The following is an 18,065-nucleotide window of genomic DNA, read 5'->3' as shown; positions in this document are numbered from 1 at the left end:
GTGTTCTGAATGTCTGAAGCCATCTTACAAGGCAAGAAAAAAAAACTGTAGACATCCTAGACATGTTAGTACATGGTATGATCGCTGTATAAAGGTGTTTATTCTCTGTGACCACCTCTGAAGAACTGACGTAAAGAAAAAGAGAATAAATCATTGCATGGTCCTGGTGACTCACTCACACATGTTAAAACCTCATGCAGATGGTTTCCACCTCACCAAGCAGTACACACATTTATCTGCACACACACATTTGCATGTAACACGTTAGAACTGAAGCGTGTGGGCGCGCTGTCGTTTGGGTTAACTTGTAAAATGTGTCGTCAACCTGGCACACTAAAGACAAACATTTAGTGAGCTGGAGGAAAGGTCCCTCTTTGGGTAAATTGACCCTTCGCTAAGCCCCGCCCCCAAACACAGCCTAGCCAATCTGTGCTGTGCTCCATCGTTTCAGATTTCCTTCATTTCCAGGCTGGTGTTGTGGGTGTGGAGCTAAATGTTGTGCCTGGGGCACGTCGTGTATTAATGAGACTACGATATACGTTTCTTCCCTGTTCCAAAACCAAAATCAAACCCTGAAAAGTGTAGGGTTAGCTAGCTAGCTACTGAAGATATAGCCTACTGAATGTATACACAGCTGGTTGAATATGAGCAAAGTTTCCCTTTATATTCATTGTCTTGTGTGGCGATCAGCAGTGATGTGGTGGTTCACTTTTACACTGTGATCTGTAGCCTATAGTTCGGCTTTAGCTTCTAACTATCTTTGTCTTTTTAACCTGTTGTTGCTGCTGAGTCAGTTTGACATCCTGGATATATCCTTCAAACACAGACTGTAGACCCCTCTGTCTGCTTCTCTCTGACATCACTGCTTCATTTCTCCAAACATATGATTATATTTCTTCAGGTAGTGCAGTTATTGACAGTGAGGGCTCCATGTTTACTCCAACGGACTATGACAAAGGGGCGGGGCTTAGCGAGGGGTCAATTAAAACTGACAAATTTCAGTGAGTGAGTCTGTACTCCTACTCATAGTGTCTGCTCCAGTTTCTCCCTCTGTTGTTGTTGTTGTGTTTAAATAGTGGAAGATCTTAAAAAACACGTCATCAGAATGTTGGAGAATCTAATGTTAAACTTGTGAAGGAGATTTTCATGTTTAGTGTTAATTAGCACCAAAAACAGTTCCACTTTTAAGCGACCTAACAGGCAGACGCTGCCATGGAAGGACAGGCGAGGGCGGTACAAAGTCAACAGAATAACCAGATTGTTATTTGTCAGTTTAGTTCCCATTGTTCCCCCCAAACAGACCCCAGCAACATCATGTCAGACACATACAAAGGGCAGCACGCTCCAGTCTATCTCTGCCAAATTTCATTCTTGGACGTACGTACATGAGGCTTACAGAGGTACATACAAGCAGTTACACACACTGATAATGTTGAAGTGCAGTGAGGAGAATGTGCTTCCATACAATCCAGCTACAGCATTAACAAACTTAGAGAATGCAAATTGATTACTGTTTTGTTTTTTTCAGCTTAACTGTATCGCATCCATCTGCACAGGCACACGGACATGTACTCACACACGCAGACACAAGCGCACACGCTCTCGTCGCAGACCCCTTCAGCCCCGCCGCCCTCCCCCTCCCTAATGTCACAAAGCGCGTCTAAAATCAAATTATAGATCTCCCCTAGACAAACCCCACACATTCCATTGGAATTCACGTGGATTTTATCATACGTCCGCCCTCGACCTCCGATGATCCAAGTCTGACCTTCCTGCACACAACCTCCACTTTGTGTACTTTAAACGTGTCGCCCCGCTGTAACCTAACCACCCACCCTGTCGACCCGACCCTTCCCATCCCACCCCCACCCGCACCCCCCGCCCCCCCCTGCTGGCTCTCCCCTCTCCTCCCCTCCTGTCGGGTTGAGCTGAGGTTGGTAGCTGTACAGTAAGTTGGGGGTGCAGTCTTTATGCTGAGCTGAAGAGGGGGAGGGTAGGAGGGAGGAGCAGGAAGGCAGCGCTGCTCAGTCGTCTTCCAGTCCCTGGTTGAGAAGAAAGTTGGCCGCCAGGTTCTCGTTCTTCTCGCAGGCAAAATAGGCCTGGATCACCAGGGCCTCTGGGAAACCCAACGCTTTTAACTGGTGGGACAGATGAAGAGGAAGAGGAGGAGGAGGAAGGACGACAGGTGTGAGAGCTTTTTATTTCTAATTCAACAACAGAACAAACATTTCCAATATTCATCCTTTACTCACCCTTTCGATTGCTTCCTTCTCCTGAGGTGTAACCTGGATATAGTTGACAGGTGCGCCCTCCTCCCCGGCTGCTCCCATCTCTCCGACTTCTGGCACATCTCCTGCCTCTCCCACCGGCTCGTTCAACATCTGGATGAACAGCTCCTGATGCTGACTGATTTGCTGCGGGGGAGAAGAGAGTGGTAAGGGTTAATATCTGACACCAGGCTGACAAACAAAACTAAACCCAGATGCAGCTCAGTTTGTCAAATGTCAATAATTGTTTGTTCATAACATGATGTTGATGGAACAAAAGAGGCTGAACTAAACTGTGCGTCAGTGCAGCACAGACAAGTTTAACTTAACTTGTACTAATTCATCTTCACAAAAGACAGCAGCTGCAGCTTGTTTTAATTTAACGTCTAAATAATGACATTTGCGAAGCGAACATGACGTATACTGTGAATACTTACTTGCGTCATCACCCAGAGACTAACGTTAACGAGAGGAGTTTCATGGTTCCACACTGACCTCGGCCCAATGACCCGCTAACTTTTTTCAAGTGTCTCTTGAGAATACGGCTGTGTGTCTTGTAGGGCTGCCACTAACGATTATTTTCATTGTCGACTAATCTGTCGATTATTTCTTCGATTAGTCGACTAATCATTTCATCGAAAAATGTGTTAAAATGTTGAAAAATGTCGGTCTGTCTCGCCCAAACCCCAAAATTACGTCATCTAATGTCTTGTTTCATACTCACGCCAAAGGGTTTTAGTTCACCATCATGGGAGAGTGTGTAAAGCTGCCAATATCTGAACGTAAGAAGCTGCAGTAAGAGTATTTTGGGTACTTTTATAGTAGCTGTCTATGAAAAATGATTCAAACCGATTAGTCGACTACTAAAATAGTCACCGATTATTTTAGTAGTCGATTAGCCATCTATTAGTCGACTAATCGTGGCAGCCCTAGTGTCTTGATGAGATTACCTTTCTAAATAAAGGTTAAATTAATTTAAAGATGATCATACTGCCAGCGCAACATCAAAGTTCCAAATACAATCCTAATTAATTTGCGCCTTTCAATTCAAAAATCAAAGGGCTTGAGACTAATCTCGTCGTGTTGACGACAGAAATGTGTTTGGTACAGAGATCTTCCCTGAAGACGAAAGGGACTTCTCTGTGTGTATGTTTAACTGTCACTTAGCAAATGACAAAATAAACAGAGCGACTAAAACCAATGTCTTCATGCTGTTATCACTGTGAGGAGAGCTAGTTAGCTGTTAGCCGTTAGCAGCAAAGTTCTGAAGTGTGTTTGGCTAACAGAGCTAATATTTGTATGGTTACAAAAAGTGATATTTGACATTTTATTTAATCAATGTGAACACACAACAGCTAATGAAGCTAATCACAGCAAGACTGAGTTTCTCTTCATGAATATGAAACTGAAGTTTAATGTGACAACACGACAAGTTTACAGTAACATATGTACGAGGTCATTCAGCTGAGTTGAGTCTGAAGGTAAAAGTACTTTCAGTTTGCAGTTACAGACACTTCTGTAGTGAAGTACACAGTTGAGGTACTCTGATTACAAAAATTATTTAGCCCGTATTAATGACAAAGTATTTTACATAAACTTAAATGTAAAATATTACGAAACAGCAGTTAACTCAGAAATAATCTGGATTATTTTAGAATCAGTCCCGTTAACCCTACACCTTATAGCGTGACTTTCTGTAGGGTGGGCTACATGAATATAATTATTTATTTCCTCACATTTTAATGTTTCAAACAACTGCAGGCAATAATAAAAAGTAAAGCAACGACAGACTGTGAGAGAATGTATATGTTTTCATTCTGTTAATGTAGTTTCAGTTATCAATGTGTCACAGTTAAAGAAGGCCTTTACACGTTGGGTTAAACTGTCTTTTCTGGAAGCTAATGTTTTTTTCCCCAAAGTTTACATTTGGGCTGCCTGACGCAGTTACCTGTAGAAGCTGAGGGTTCTCCCTGCCTAGTTGTTGGAGCAGAGCTGGTAGCAGAGTAGGGTTCTGCTGGATGGCCTGTCTCATGTGCAGGAACTGAGGCTGAGTCCGCAGGAATGCAAGTGGGTTCTCTCCTGGAGACGATGAGCATCAGTAAGAGGGGGACATAAATCAGTCACATGATGGACAATGGAGATGCATTAATACCTGGCTGTGCCCACACGTCTTCATCATCATTTTGTTAATACTAATTTTCTGCCATTTCACGCTGAACTCAAGACTCACGGTCAGACTGAGCTACATGTGTGTTTGCAGTTCATACCAGCATGCCTTGTGGTTTCAGCAGAGCTCAACTTACCTGAAATATCATCATTCACTCACTGCTTTTCAGAAAAGTCATCAAATCAGAAACAACATTAACGATCCTCAGTAACAGTAGGCAGCTGAACGAGTAAATAATCAAGTTATTAACTGTTGTAAAATAGCTAAAAAATACCATGTCAGCTACAGAAATACATTAAGTAGGAAGAAATTGACCAGGGATGTATAAATGCAGATGTGTCAATCAGCAGAAATGACGTACACCCTCAAGTTTTGTTTATACCCGTGCAAGACACCATGGCGCCTGCCTTTGTACATGGTGCACGAGCTACAAGCACGCACAGAGGCGTTCATGCTCAAAGCACTGTTCGCTGCATTACACTCCAAAACATGAGTGCAAACAATGTATTCTGAGGATAAGCAAGAAATCAGAGTGTTGCTGAAAGAGTCACCAGAGAAGAAGGCTGCCTGGCAACTAGAGGTGTAACCATCCAGTGATCGGGATTGACATATTGATTCAATGATCAACGATACAGTATCACTGATGCAAAGTGAAAACGTCGATCCGTATCATCATCTTTAGAATAGGCTTTAAACGACAAACAGCAAAGAGAAAGACGATGAGGACGAGGTTATTTACTCAGGAATAAATCAGCAGAGTGGAAATATTTTGGATTTGGAGAAAATACAGGAAGAAATGGCTGTTGGGAAAAGTTTTAATATAATCTCATATCGATCACAGGCCCCTGAATGACATTGAATCGAAATTGAATCTCAGCAGACTTTGGACAACAATACAAAATTTGTTAATACTACAAAGAATCAATATTAATCCTGCCGTGATGAAACTGGTGATTTACACCCCTCCTGGCAACAACAGTAAAACCTAACATACGGCCAAATGTTGTGTTTGCGTCCTGTAATTATAACCTTAAAGATTAAATTGTTTCATACCCGAGACGCACGACCAAGTGTCGCAACAAATTTCGGAGCCTTTGCGCTCGACACCAGAGGGGTGATTACGCTATTTTATGAGACGGGAAAACTTGCACTGGGGACACTACGGAGACCACAAACCACACCTCAGTGTGTCACTACATGAGATGATCTCACCAACAGACTTCCCAAAAGCAAAAACATGCATCAGATGATCAGCTGACACTGACGCTCAGATGTGCAACTTTAAATCCTTGTGGTTGTGACTCGTCTCTCATCATAAACAAGATCTTAAAAGCTTTCTCCTCTATTGTAATGAGCAAGCTCCCCTTTAATTTAATCTGCTTATTTTCTTGATTAATGGTTTGGTCTATAAAACATCAGAGAAAGAAAAAACATCTACATAAATCATTAAATGTCTCCTTGTATATATTCAATATTAAATTCACAATAAAAAAGAAAAGATGCAAATTCTTAAATTTTAGAGCCTGGAACCATCAAATGTTTGACATCTTTCTTTACAAAATAACATCAATGATGAATAGATATCAAAACATTAATGATTATTCTCTTTTGATTGACTAATCACTGCAGCTAAACTGTCTCCATCCACTCAGAGAGCAACAACACGTCTCCGCAGTGCGAAGAAACAAAGGTTCAATTTACAGATAAGAGAAACATCCTGTGACTGATGAGTCATATGATGAGTCATCGCCTGCCGGTGAGACTGTGACAATTATTAATATAGTTAATATGTAAATGACTAAATGATCTGATGCATGGATACTAGTTGAGTCTGATACTGTTTAAGATGAAGGAGGCAGTTTAATAATCCGCTGTGATCGACACCGCTCCAGTCCTGGTTTTTATTTTTTACCCAGCAGGCAGAGACCGACACATAAATACTGACTGCGTGTATTTTTGGACCAAAGCAAGTTGCGTGCCTCACCCTCTGCTAGAGATGGGGCTTCTGTGGGTCCGGACGCGGGGGCCTGCGCCGGGGGATTACTCTCCTGCACCGGGCTGCTGGGGATACCCTGCAAACACAACAATACAGCCGTCAATCACACACACTTCCTGCTCACTGCAAAACACACAGATCAGAACAGTGTCGGGCCGTGGAGGTCAGCTAATGATCATTTGGTTCATGTTAGTCGGTGACTAACCACTTAATTTGAACCTCTAAAGATTTTGTCTCAGTGCAGGAAAGTCAGTAATCGTGAATTTAAAACCCAAATCTCGACATCATGATCACCTGTAAGGATTTGCTGTACATTCCTCACAGCTGTGATCTGACTGATCCAAAGTCCCGCCCCTCGTGAAGCTGCTGTCAGCCCTAAAGTGGTCTCCACTGGTCTGAATCAGGGACTCATGTTGTTCCAAAGTTGTATAATTGCCTAGAGTTGGTTGGTGTTCTCACGGCAGCATTTACAAGAGGACCAGATCAAATGCCTTGTGTGAGAAAGCTGCTCTTGATTGGTCAGAATTTCCATGTGGGAAAAATCCAGGAAGTAAAGCAAACGTTGAAGAAGAGTACACTTGCAAGATAAATGTGACACTTTCTAATGTCACAATGGAGGGACAACTACGCAGGTTGATTTTAGCGCTGCTCATCGTGGACTATATTGCTGTCATTGTTCATTTTAGTCAAAGCATACAGTTTGAAAACGAGGCGCGGCTCCAACTAGAAAACAATGTTTTGATGCATTGGATGTGCTGAATGTGCATATTAAGGCAGTACAGGAGGAGGTGCACATTAATAATCCTCCAGGACTGTAACATGCTCATGTTTAACCCAAACAATGTGTCATGTGACTGCAGTTGCTTCACATCCAGGTCAGAACACCTTCTCACCACAAACCAACCGCACCAGAGTTCATTTGGAACCGGACTGAGACCACCGTGTGTTCACACCTGCCCAATCGAACCACACTGAGGGGGCAAATGACCTTGAGCATGATTGAACCGAACCAAACAGGGCAGATTAGTTACTAGGGTTTCCCACATATTCATTTATTTGTGTCAGCTCGTCACCATTCAAACATCAGACGTTCACAGACCTACAAAAACCTCCCAATTAGAGAGGGAACACAGAACGGACAAAGACACACGCAGGACCTGGGTAGTTATTCACTTTCTCATCTTACTTATCCCTGTATGTGTTTTGTTTGTTTGTTTGTTTGCTTGTTTGTTTCCTTCTCTTGTCCCTCTTTAAAGACTTAGACATCACAGGATATCCTAAACCAGCCAGGGTGGGGAGCGGAAGTTTAGACAACAGTTTCTTTTTTTCTTCTGGAGTTTCAATAAAAGCAAAATGTGTGAAATATATGGACACATGTGGATGTGACGCAGCTTTCTGTGACTCACAGTGAGGAGGTACTCCACAGCTCTGTGGGGGTTGTTGAAACTGGCCCGTAGTGCCGCCACCACTCGCTCCCTTTCGTAGCCCATGGACATGATCTCTGTGAGCATGGCCTCGTACTCGGCTCCAGTCACTGAAAACACAACACACACGACAAAGTTACTAACTCTGCGTATCTTAAATGTGACTTTGCAAAGTAACACCTTCATGCCTGACGATCAACAGGAACACAAACAGGAAACTGCTTTTCTAATTATTCCTCCTGTTTAAAAATAGTTTGGAACATTTTGAACCTTACAGCGGGGGTGCAAACTCTCCTCATCCCTCATGTGAGGAGCGCCACTTCTCGCCACTGCGCTGATCTACTTCAGTAATGTGCCACCACGTACTCGCAGACTCGCTTTGCAGTAGGCGCGTAATTCTCCTCTGTGGTACTCGACCAGCACCGATGATAATCCTCATTATTTGTCATTTCCGCAGTTATTTTCAGGGTTTATATAACTTTAGAAACACAGTTACTGAGTCTGAATCACCACTGAGGAATGACTCGTTCTATTTAAAGGTCAGACAATAACAAATATAACAAATAATCAGTGAAATGACACACATTAATGATCTCAACACAGCAGGACTCCTGTTAATGTCTCTCTAAGTGTGGCGATAACCTATGAGTGGACCGAGCAGGAATCCCCTTGGCTCTGTGTGGCACCACAATGAGGGATGGCGTACTGTTGTCGCAGCCTAAATATAGAAACAGTATGTATTGCAGCGCAGCCTGTAAAGTCCCTGACTCACAGCAGCAACAATTTCTGGCACAGCAAATACAATAACCCCAGTTTTACACAACACATGTGCTGCTGTGGTATTAACCCTTTCATTACACTGTGAACTGTCTGTAAGTGAACAATCTGTGTTTAACCACAGGGGGAAATACCAACGACTGCACAGCATGTGAGTGTGGCTGGGATTCATTGGTTACGTACCGAGCGCTGAGGAGGCATCCAGACCCTGACCCCCGCCACTGGAGCTGCAGAACACAGAGGTGAGAAGAAGAAATCAGACGACACAACATTACTGTGATTCTAAAGTGACAAGCACAACAACTGACAACTCAATCAATAATATGTCACATTATACTTTCTCTGGCGACACGAAAAACTTGTCTTAGCTGTTTAAGAAAATGGATGTCAGAACTGTCTTGAATCCTCACAACCCATGCATTTAGCATATAGGTCAACTTCTTGTTTTTCTTTTTGGGTGGAGGAGCCAGTCCATTATCTCAGGTCCAGCTCAAGATGTGTTTCTACAACACTGTGAGAACTGTACTCTTCCTTTTGTGCTACAAATCATATAAAAATGATACAGGACTGGCAGGTGTATGGAGGTGTATCAGTACACAAATTCACAGTTCAGTCTGTACCTCACTTTTGGGGTCATGGTTTGGTACGTTTTGGTACAGCAGGGGAAAAAAATGCAGAAAATATACATTTTATTTTTACTTATTTTGAAAAATGTACATTTCTATTAGCTATAACTCTTACTGTAATAGTTACGGCACTTAAAAATAGTAACACAAATGTCAGTGATGTAATTCTCCATCATGTTGATAATTCCTGAACTGCAGCTTGCGCTCCTTTACAAATCAGGCACAACGAACTGAATAAAATTCACACGTGACAGCACACTGTACGGGCACTCAAGCACTTTGACCACATGCTTTAATTCAGTGTTCTCTACGACATGCGCAACATTTTTTATTTTTATCTATTTAACCAGAAAAACCTCGAGATTAAAAATCTTTTTCAAGAGTGTCCTGGCCGAGACAGGCAGCAACATAAGTTACAGACAGTTCTTTGCAAAGCTCTAAAACAAGCAATATAAAAACACAAAATAAGATTACTACAAGGAAAAGCCAAAAAGTATGTTAATAAATACTGGAAATGAACCATAAAAACGGCAACTATATGAATACAAAGACCGGCTAAGACACACCGTGACACTGACATGTAGAAGATTGTGTGCAAAAATTCTGCAACAGTGCTTTGAAACAGCTGCAAGTTTGGCAGCATATCCTCAGCAATGACACTCCATGGCATTGTTATGACTTTGGTACGGTCCGAATGTGCAGCAGGAAGCTGCCTGAACGCCTTCATGTGTTTTTGTCCTGTTCTGCTGTTCCGGTGGTGCCAGCTGAGATGAAATGTTTGGAGTGTGCTAATCGGGCTAAACCAACTAGCATGAAAAGCAACGAGTGTGCTGCCAAAAGTTTATGGGGAAAACTCCGCTTCAGAATTTCTGTTTGGGTCACAGGGCGTACCAAATGTACGTCACACAACGAACCAAACCAAACATCCTTTTACGTACGGTTCAAGATGAAAACACGAACCATTACACACCTACAGAAATGATATCAGACATATTTGACTATTGTGTCCCATCATGTCAAAGAAATACGAAGTTTTAGGAAATGAAGGGTCAAGCTGTGACACTGACAAATATTTTATCAGTATTTGACATGCAAGTCAATTTTTAAGAACTTCAGGAAAACTGGGCCATTTAGTGAGAACAGCTAAATTAAATAGAATATTTAAAGTTCCCTAATAATAATATTTTTTTATAAATAATTTCAAACATATAATTATGTTTTTGAAATGTAATAACCCAGTTAGGTTAATGACTAAACAAAAGTCACACTCCAACAATCCATCTTCATCCTCACTGGGTATCAATTCACATTCATCAAATAACAGTCAACACTTTAATTCAGTAGTTTGCCAAGTCAATAATTTAACATTAATTAACAGCATAGAAAGACACAGATCCCCAGCTCTCTCCAGTATGTCTAAAATAGTTTTAATACCATTATATGTTGTATGTTAGACGGGTCGTACCTGGCTGGTTGTTGTGGTTCTGTGGCTGCGGCACTTGGCTCCTCTTTGGCCTCCTCAGAGGGAATGGGGACAGCTGCGGGGGTCGGGGCTGGGGCTGAAGCTGGGGCTGTGGCGGGGACAGCTGTTGACGTGGAGCCAGAGTCCTGTACGGGGGGTTTGGGTGCTTCTGAGGCCGGAGGCGAGGCGGCAGCTGCGGGTTTAGCCTTTAGCCGGTTCAAAAGAAGGTGCTGTTAGACGGGCAACTTTAAGGGGAAGTCCAGTATGTTATTTCCACGAACTCTGAGAGTTCAGTGAGTATCAGTGAACATGAGCTGCTCTCTGTCAGAAACCAGAAGAGTGAGTCTCAAACATAGGGTATGACGTCTGGAGCTGCTCCATAGACACTCCATGGGAGGCCAACGAATGTTTATTCTATTGAAGTGATCTTGGAATGGGGGGTCATCTTTACACTGCCACGGGAGGTAGCAACAGCTCTGAAATGTTGTCTGCATAAAAAGGACAAAACCAGGGGCAGGACGGGTGTGACGTTTTTGACGACATGTGTGCAACCCACCACAGGAGATTTAAAAAGTAGCTGTATGCTAACTCAAAGAAAAACAATGGCCAGAAATATCCAAAAATTGGGAAAACTATTAGGTCCACGATCTCCGTACCCTCCGAGCTGAAAACAAGATCAGCCGCCATGTAACAGGGACGGTAAATGATTGTTATTGTTTAGAAAGAGCTATCGTCAGGTATGTTTTATGTCACACTGAAGGCCGACGCTGTTGTGATACATGTCATGTCCAACATGTCATGTGCAACAATGCAAAGGGAGCATAATGACGGGACTTCTTAGCAGCTCTATAGCGCCATCTCTGTGTAAAAAGGGCAGGTGTCATCTAGAACATATTTCCCAAGTCACGGTCAATGGAGCAGCTCCAAACTTTAGACCCTATGTCATCAGAAGTTTAAGTTTTAGCTCTCTAGATTTTGGACTTGGAAGACAGTCGTTTATGTCTACTAATATTGTTGGACTTTCTTAGTCTACAGGAGTAACAGGTATGGATTTTGAGAATGGTCGTAGTTCCCCTCTAACAGTGAAAATGTCTGACATTAAAATCAGCCAACACAAAGTACGACAGTGTAAATGCTGAAAGTAGATCAGCTCTGAGAAGTTAAAACATCACCGCACTATAAACCCCAACATCATCTCACCTTGGAAACCATCACTACAACAAAGTTCTTCTCATCGATGTTGTATTCTTTAATTGGTGTGTCATCTTGCAGGATTTTCCCGGCGTATATCAGCTTCTGCCCGGATACAGGAAAGTAGTCTTTTCCTCTTTCTGCTTCTATCTTCTCTTTCAAGGCCTTCACCTGATAAACAAGATGTTAATCATGAATAACCATCAACATGAAAACACTTATCTCCTAATGCTTTAATTTCTACGCATTAATATCTGAACTCTGTGTGAGACTGAAGATTTTCGTTCACCTCTTTGATCCGTGGGTGTATATTACAGACCCCGATACTCTACTACGGAGATAGACTTCCACAAATACAAAATAGACGTCAAGTCACAAAAATATTTTGCAAATATAAAACAGATCAGCAGAAACACAAATAAAAATACCTGTAAATACATTTAATTTTCAAATAAACGAAGAGCATTTGTGAACATCATCCTGACATTTACAGCTTTAGAACAGATAGTTGTGAATCCAGTTTTTAATTGTGTACCTCAATTCTACGCCTGCTTTTTAATTTGTGTATTCGCAGATCTGTTTTATATTTGCAAAATATTTTCTTGAGTTTACAAGTTTGTTATTTATGAAAGGGGAGGAGGTGGTGCAAGAAGGGAGAGGCATGTCGAATAATTCTTTAAGCACTGGCTTATGTTTTTTATTTTGGTCTAAGGGAGGGGGCATACACATTACAACGGTTGTTTTTTGTATTTGTTTCACTGTAGATTTGACAGAAAACATGCCGTATCACAAAATCTGAATTTAAAATAATGACATTTCATCAAAATCACTTAATTCAACGTCTCAATTAAAACGTGGGCCAAAACTGAACTGTACACATTTTTCAACTCCAGGATTTCATCTTCAACTTTACACTTTTACTTTTCAACCATCAGAGGGTGAGTTTCAAAACTCTATTAACTACTTCATGGTGGATGGAGGGTCATGTATTTTCCACCTGTCTCTCAGGGAGGCTCAAGGAAAAATATCTGTAGCTTCAGGGAGGATAAAAACAGACAAACAAACCCCCATCCTCTAATAACTAAAGAACAGTCCCGTAGGCCGGCATTTCAAATAATTTTTGGAGCATTGAGGATGGGCTTGTGTTTTTTATTTTGGTTCAGAGGAGGGGAAACAGAAATTACCATTGGATTTTCAAATTTCCAACAGTCCTAAGACTATGGGATTTTGTCTGCAACTTTAACGTCCAAACACCAAAGGGTAAGCTATAAAAATCTAATGACTAATGTATGGTGGAGGGAGGGTCATGCATTTTCCACCTGCCTCTCAGGGAGGCTCAAGGAAAAATATTTGTAGCTTCAGGGAGGGTAAAATAAATAAATAGAATAAATAAACATAAAAACAAAAAAGAAGTCACACCCCAGCCACCACCCTCCTCTGACGAGTTAAGGACAGTCCCTTACAAACCTTTTTTAATATATATGGAAAGTGTTTTATATTTACAGGTTACACATTAGCACACAAACTATCCCCTCACACAGATAATACTGAGACACACTTTATGTTTTAGATTTGAAGAACAGTTCTGAGAGTCTTTCACTGTATTTGTAAGTGTTTTATATTTACAGATTACACATTTACACACGGATTATCTGTCTGTTAACACAAATAACACTGACACGGATCTATTTCCACACTGTGCAAAGCACCTTTACAGTATAAACCAGTGTACATGGAGCAGTGACACTGTCACCAGCAGGGAGGGAAGCATCGGAGCTGACTTGCAGAAGTTAGTAAAGTTAAAATATGAAGTGTTTTTATTCAGGTCCAGTGTCTCACACACAGCCTGACACTGCTAACTGTTAATAAGATATAAGTATAAACTATCTGAATGATATCCAGTGTTGGTAAAGTTAGTCCTGTGTCGATAACACAATCTAATGTTGACTTAACGTTGGCCTTGCTAGCTACATACCAAAGATGTGAACATGCTAACAAACTTAGCCAGCCCCTCTGTATGCTACCAATGAGGCTAATTAGCAGTGTCATAAGCATTAGCATTAGCATTTGATATCATAGCGTAGTGGGAAGCTCGGGCTGGTCCCAGAAGTTACAGCCTCACACAGTGAATCACATCAGGCGTTAACGGAGAGCAGCAGCAGCAAAGTAACCGCGACACGAACTTGTAACGGTCAGTAATCCGTTAACAGTCGCGTCGCGATGACTTTGTTAACGGACGCCTCAGCTAGCTAACTGGCTAACGTTTGCTAGTCAGCTTTCGCGTTGTTTAGCAGCCGTTTCATGAGGGTTTGACAAACTCCTAACACGTGCTGTTAACGGGTAACCTTCAGCTGAGGATACGTTAAACGTCCTCTCGTTGGATATGTCAGATAAAACTGCTGGGTCCCCACGTAAAGTTTAGACATAGTTGCGGCAGCTGGCAGTGTTAGCTAAAGTTAGCAGGTTAGCTAATAGCCACTCACCGTTTGTTCGGGGTCTATCTCAATCTGAATCGTCTGCTGTTGCAGTGTTTTCAGAGTGATCTGCATGGCGGCGGCGGCTGACGCTGAGTCAGATGTGCTTCACACGGAGAAAGAGTCGCTCGCTGAGCAGTTAACGTGTTTCTAAAGTTGGCGTTTCTGGTGAGATAACGACAAGCCGAAAAATGTGTGTATCCATGAGCACTCAGCAAATCGCCATCTTTGGTGACAAGTTGGTGGTGCGGCGAGAAGAGCTCCGCCGAGAGGGACGAGATCTCGTGCTGTGTGACGACACTGGTGAGTCGGGTCAATGTGAAATGTGTCTCTTCATTAACTCTGTTTTACTCTCTTATAAATGCATTAATAATGCAAATAATTACAGGGTAACAAATATGTAAAATATATCAATATATGTGCAGTTACAGTCAGACTGCAATATGTCAACATATCTCTAAATACATACAGTCAGAAGTGAGATCTTATTTATTAAATTCTTTTATTTATTTAACTGATAGTGGACATATTTGATTCTTTAAGGAGTATCTGCAATACATACATGAATATGACTACTAAGAGCAGCAATTTAAAGGAGAACTACGTCCTTTTTCAAAATTTATACCTCCTCTGTGGAATTTATCATTTTGAATAGTTGACGCTGTAGCTACGATGTAGGCTCAGTGTCAACATGGAGCCTACACTGTACCCTACGCTGTAGCCTGACATGCACCTCCCCAGAAATGTAACTACACTTTGCGGCAACGCAGACCTCCTGTCTGTCTCTGTAAGCTGAAACCATTTCCCTCAGTGGAAACAAAGCTTTGATTTACTTTAATTTCACAGATAAGAAACAATAAATTGTGAAGACAAAAAAGAATCCACAAAAATAGCATTTTAAGATGTGTGTGTGATTTATCCTGGCTTCATATGAGCAGAGGAAAAGTCTGCTAGCTGCTAGGCTAATTTATACAATGTAAAATGCCATAGGCTTGTGCTAATAACATTAGCATGTTGTATTTGTTTGGAAAACGTGTTTAGTATAAGACAGTTGTTTTGTCAGTGAACCTTGTGAGCTGTAATGGAGCTGAATTTTGTAACGTTACCTTTGTTAAATGTTGCTGTTGTCCCTGGCTTCATATGAGTAGAGGAAAAGTCTGCTAGCTGCTAGGCTAATTTATACAATGTAAAATGCCATAGGCTTGTGCTAATAACGTTAGTATGTTGTATTTGTGAGGAAAATGTGTCCAGATAAAGACAAGTGTTTGTCTGTGAATGCTGCGAGTTATAGTGAAGCTGATTTGTGTTTGAAACTGTCTCTATTAAGCCATGTTTAATGTGTGTTTAATGTGTGTTTAATGTGTGTTTTGAATCAACTAAACTTTACAGCACTTCACAGAAACCCTGCCGCCCACTAGTGTTTTGGAGGTGTAACTGCAGAGTGACACAGACACACCACCGCACAAGTAGAAATTCTCACAACGGCGTAGGGTCTGCCACACAACTATAAATCCTGCTTTATTCTTGTCGTCTAATACAGTGCAAAAATATTAGTAGACATGAACAGCTTTCTCCCAAATCCACTGTCTAGAGAGCCAAAACAAACTTCTGATGTCAAAGGAATAAGCAGACAGTGTTAGTATTTCTGCCGGAGATTATTGTTGGATTTTCACATTTCACGACACGTCATGAGCTATGAACGCTACTGTGACAAAAACAAGACATAACGAAATCTGAGCTTAAAGTAGAGATATTTCATCAAAATCACTTTATTCTATATCTCATTGAAACTTTGGCCCAAAATAAACCGTTTGCACAAACGAACCAGCATGAAAAACTGAGGCTTTTTTTTTTTTAACTACAGGATTTCATCTTTTCACTTCATCTGTTTTATATTTGGAAAATATTAGTAGAAATGAACAGCTCTCTCCCGAACCCAAAATCTACAGCGGCATCATTCAGCTTCAGTGTGTGATTTTGGACAGCATGCTAGCATCGTGAAATGTGTAACAGACGTGACATGTAACACAACAGCATCAGCCTCTAGTGTGACATAAAATATACACGCCGGCAACAGTAACAATCCCTGTTACATGGCGGCAGATCTTAGCCGCCAGCTACTTCTTAAATCTTTTGGTGACACACATAACCCTGCTGCTGGCTACCCTGTTTATACAGACACAGTGTCAGAGCTGTTGCTACCTCCTGTGGCGGCTGAAAGGTGAGACCACTCTGCCCCCCCATTCTGCAAGCGCACCTTATATACAGCACAGTGAGGTGGCATAACAGTGTGATATTCCCACCTTCAACGGGCAGTGAAAACGGGGCTGCTGAGAGCACCGAGGGGAGTGCTCTGAGTATACGTGTACTGAGATCACTGCAATGGAATAAAACTCATTTGGGTGTAAAACAGAAAACAAACATTCTGTGAATCACAAAATCAGTCTCCCATTAACTGTCTAAAGCTCAGTTCAGACCAAAGATTCGTGATGAGTTGAAACAGGCGACTACCTGCAATGCTCCGTTCTATATTTTTTTATATAATTTGTAGCTTCTTAAAAAATAGATGAGGATAGTGATAGTGAGATACTGGCTACAGCTGCATTTGTAGTAGTGATAAAACAGTGAAAAACAGAAACCTACAGAACTCCACCTGCCAACTGTAACACCAAGCAGAAGGAAATGTGCATCTACTCATGGACGAGAGGTTTGTGCTCACAACAGTGTGAGATGTAAACAGTTGTGGTGTCCTCCTCAGCTGAGCGGTAACGTTAGCTAGCTCAGTGGTGCCAACAGTACTGAACTAAAATGAACTACTTAAAGTAGTTAGTGGTCGATGGGTGTAGTTCAGTAGAAAGAAAATAGTTCCTACATGAAACTGCTCACAACAAGGTCTGTGGATCATCTTGAGTAACTGTAATTTCTTGATCAATTAATCGACACGTAAATTTGTACGTAAATTCCTCAGCACAGCAGTGAAGGTGGGGACACTGCTCGTCACAAACATGCGACCTGCACTTGTTCGTGTTGGGACCCTGAGCTTGTTGTGAACACATTAAATAGAGTGTGCCAGTAAACCCGGAACTCCGTTAGCGCTTTTAGCACTTCCGGTTCTCTCATCTAAAAGTCAGTACATTTTTTGAATGGGATTTTGGTAAAATGCCTCAAATAAGGTCTGTGGTTAACAAAAGCTTAAGCAAGTTTCAGGTTTTGTTCTACGACATAAAACACGTCAGTAAATACCCTACTTGTGAATTTTGAAGCTTTTAGGTGTCGTTAAAAAGGCGGTTGCTAACAAGTTGCTCAATATGGGGCCGCAAGCCGGATTTGAACCCACGGCTGCTGCAGCGAGGCGATGCCTCTGTACATGGGGCGCCGGCACTATCCACTATGCTACCGACAACCCATACAATATTTTTAAATAAAGCAGCTGATATCAGTTGAAAGCTTAGTGGCGGTGACGTCAAGAGTCATGTGACCGTGGAGTAGTCATGTAGTCCGTTAAAGCCTAACGTTAGCTTTTTACTTCTGGCGATTGCATTTCAGCTTCAAATGCGGTATGAAAGGTGTTCATATGTGAAGATTATCTCGCTGAACAAAACCTGTAAGTATCATAAACTTGTGTTAGCCACAGAGCCTATTTTCTGACATAATCCAAAATGCAATGCAAAAATCACATTC

The 18,065-nt window shown here is 41.7% G+C and overlaps 1 protein-coding gene across 1 annotated transcript; it reads right to left on the bottom strand.

The window, feature by feature from the left end:
- Positions 1–1,258: 1,258 nt before the first annotated feature.
- Positions 1,259–14,633, bottom strand: rad23aa (RAD23 homolog A, nucleotide excision repair protein a). The gene is made up of 9 exons (XM_033645945.2): positions 14,394–14,633; positions 11,920–12,081; positions 10,723–10,925; positions 8,815–8,858; positions 7,837–7,964; positions 6,419–6,506; positions 4,216–4,346; positions 2,253–2,414; positions 1,259–2,138 (listed from the first exon to the last, which is right to left on the bottom strand). The coding sequence occupies exons 1-9, from the start codon at positions 14,457–14,459 to the stop codon at positions 2,025–2,027; spliced, it is 1,098 nt and encodes a 365-aa protein (XP_033501836.1). The 5' UTR covers positions 14,460–14,633; the 3' UTR covers positions 1,259–2,024.
- Between the last annotated feature and the right edge of the window lie 3,432 nt (positions 14,634–18,065).

This window comes from Epinephelus lanceolatus, chromosome 18 (assembly GCF_041903045.1).
Source record: "Epinephelus lanceolatus isolate andai-2023 chromosome 18, ASM4190304v1, whole genome shotgun sequence".
NCBI classification, from domain to species: Eukaryota; Metazoa; Chordata; class Actinopteri; order Perciformes; family Serranidae; genus Epinephelus; species Epinephelus lanceolatus.
The sequence above is the reverse complement of the archived record's forward strand: the minus strand, read 5'-3'. Positions and strand labels throughout refer to the sequence as shown.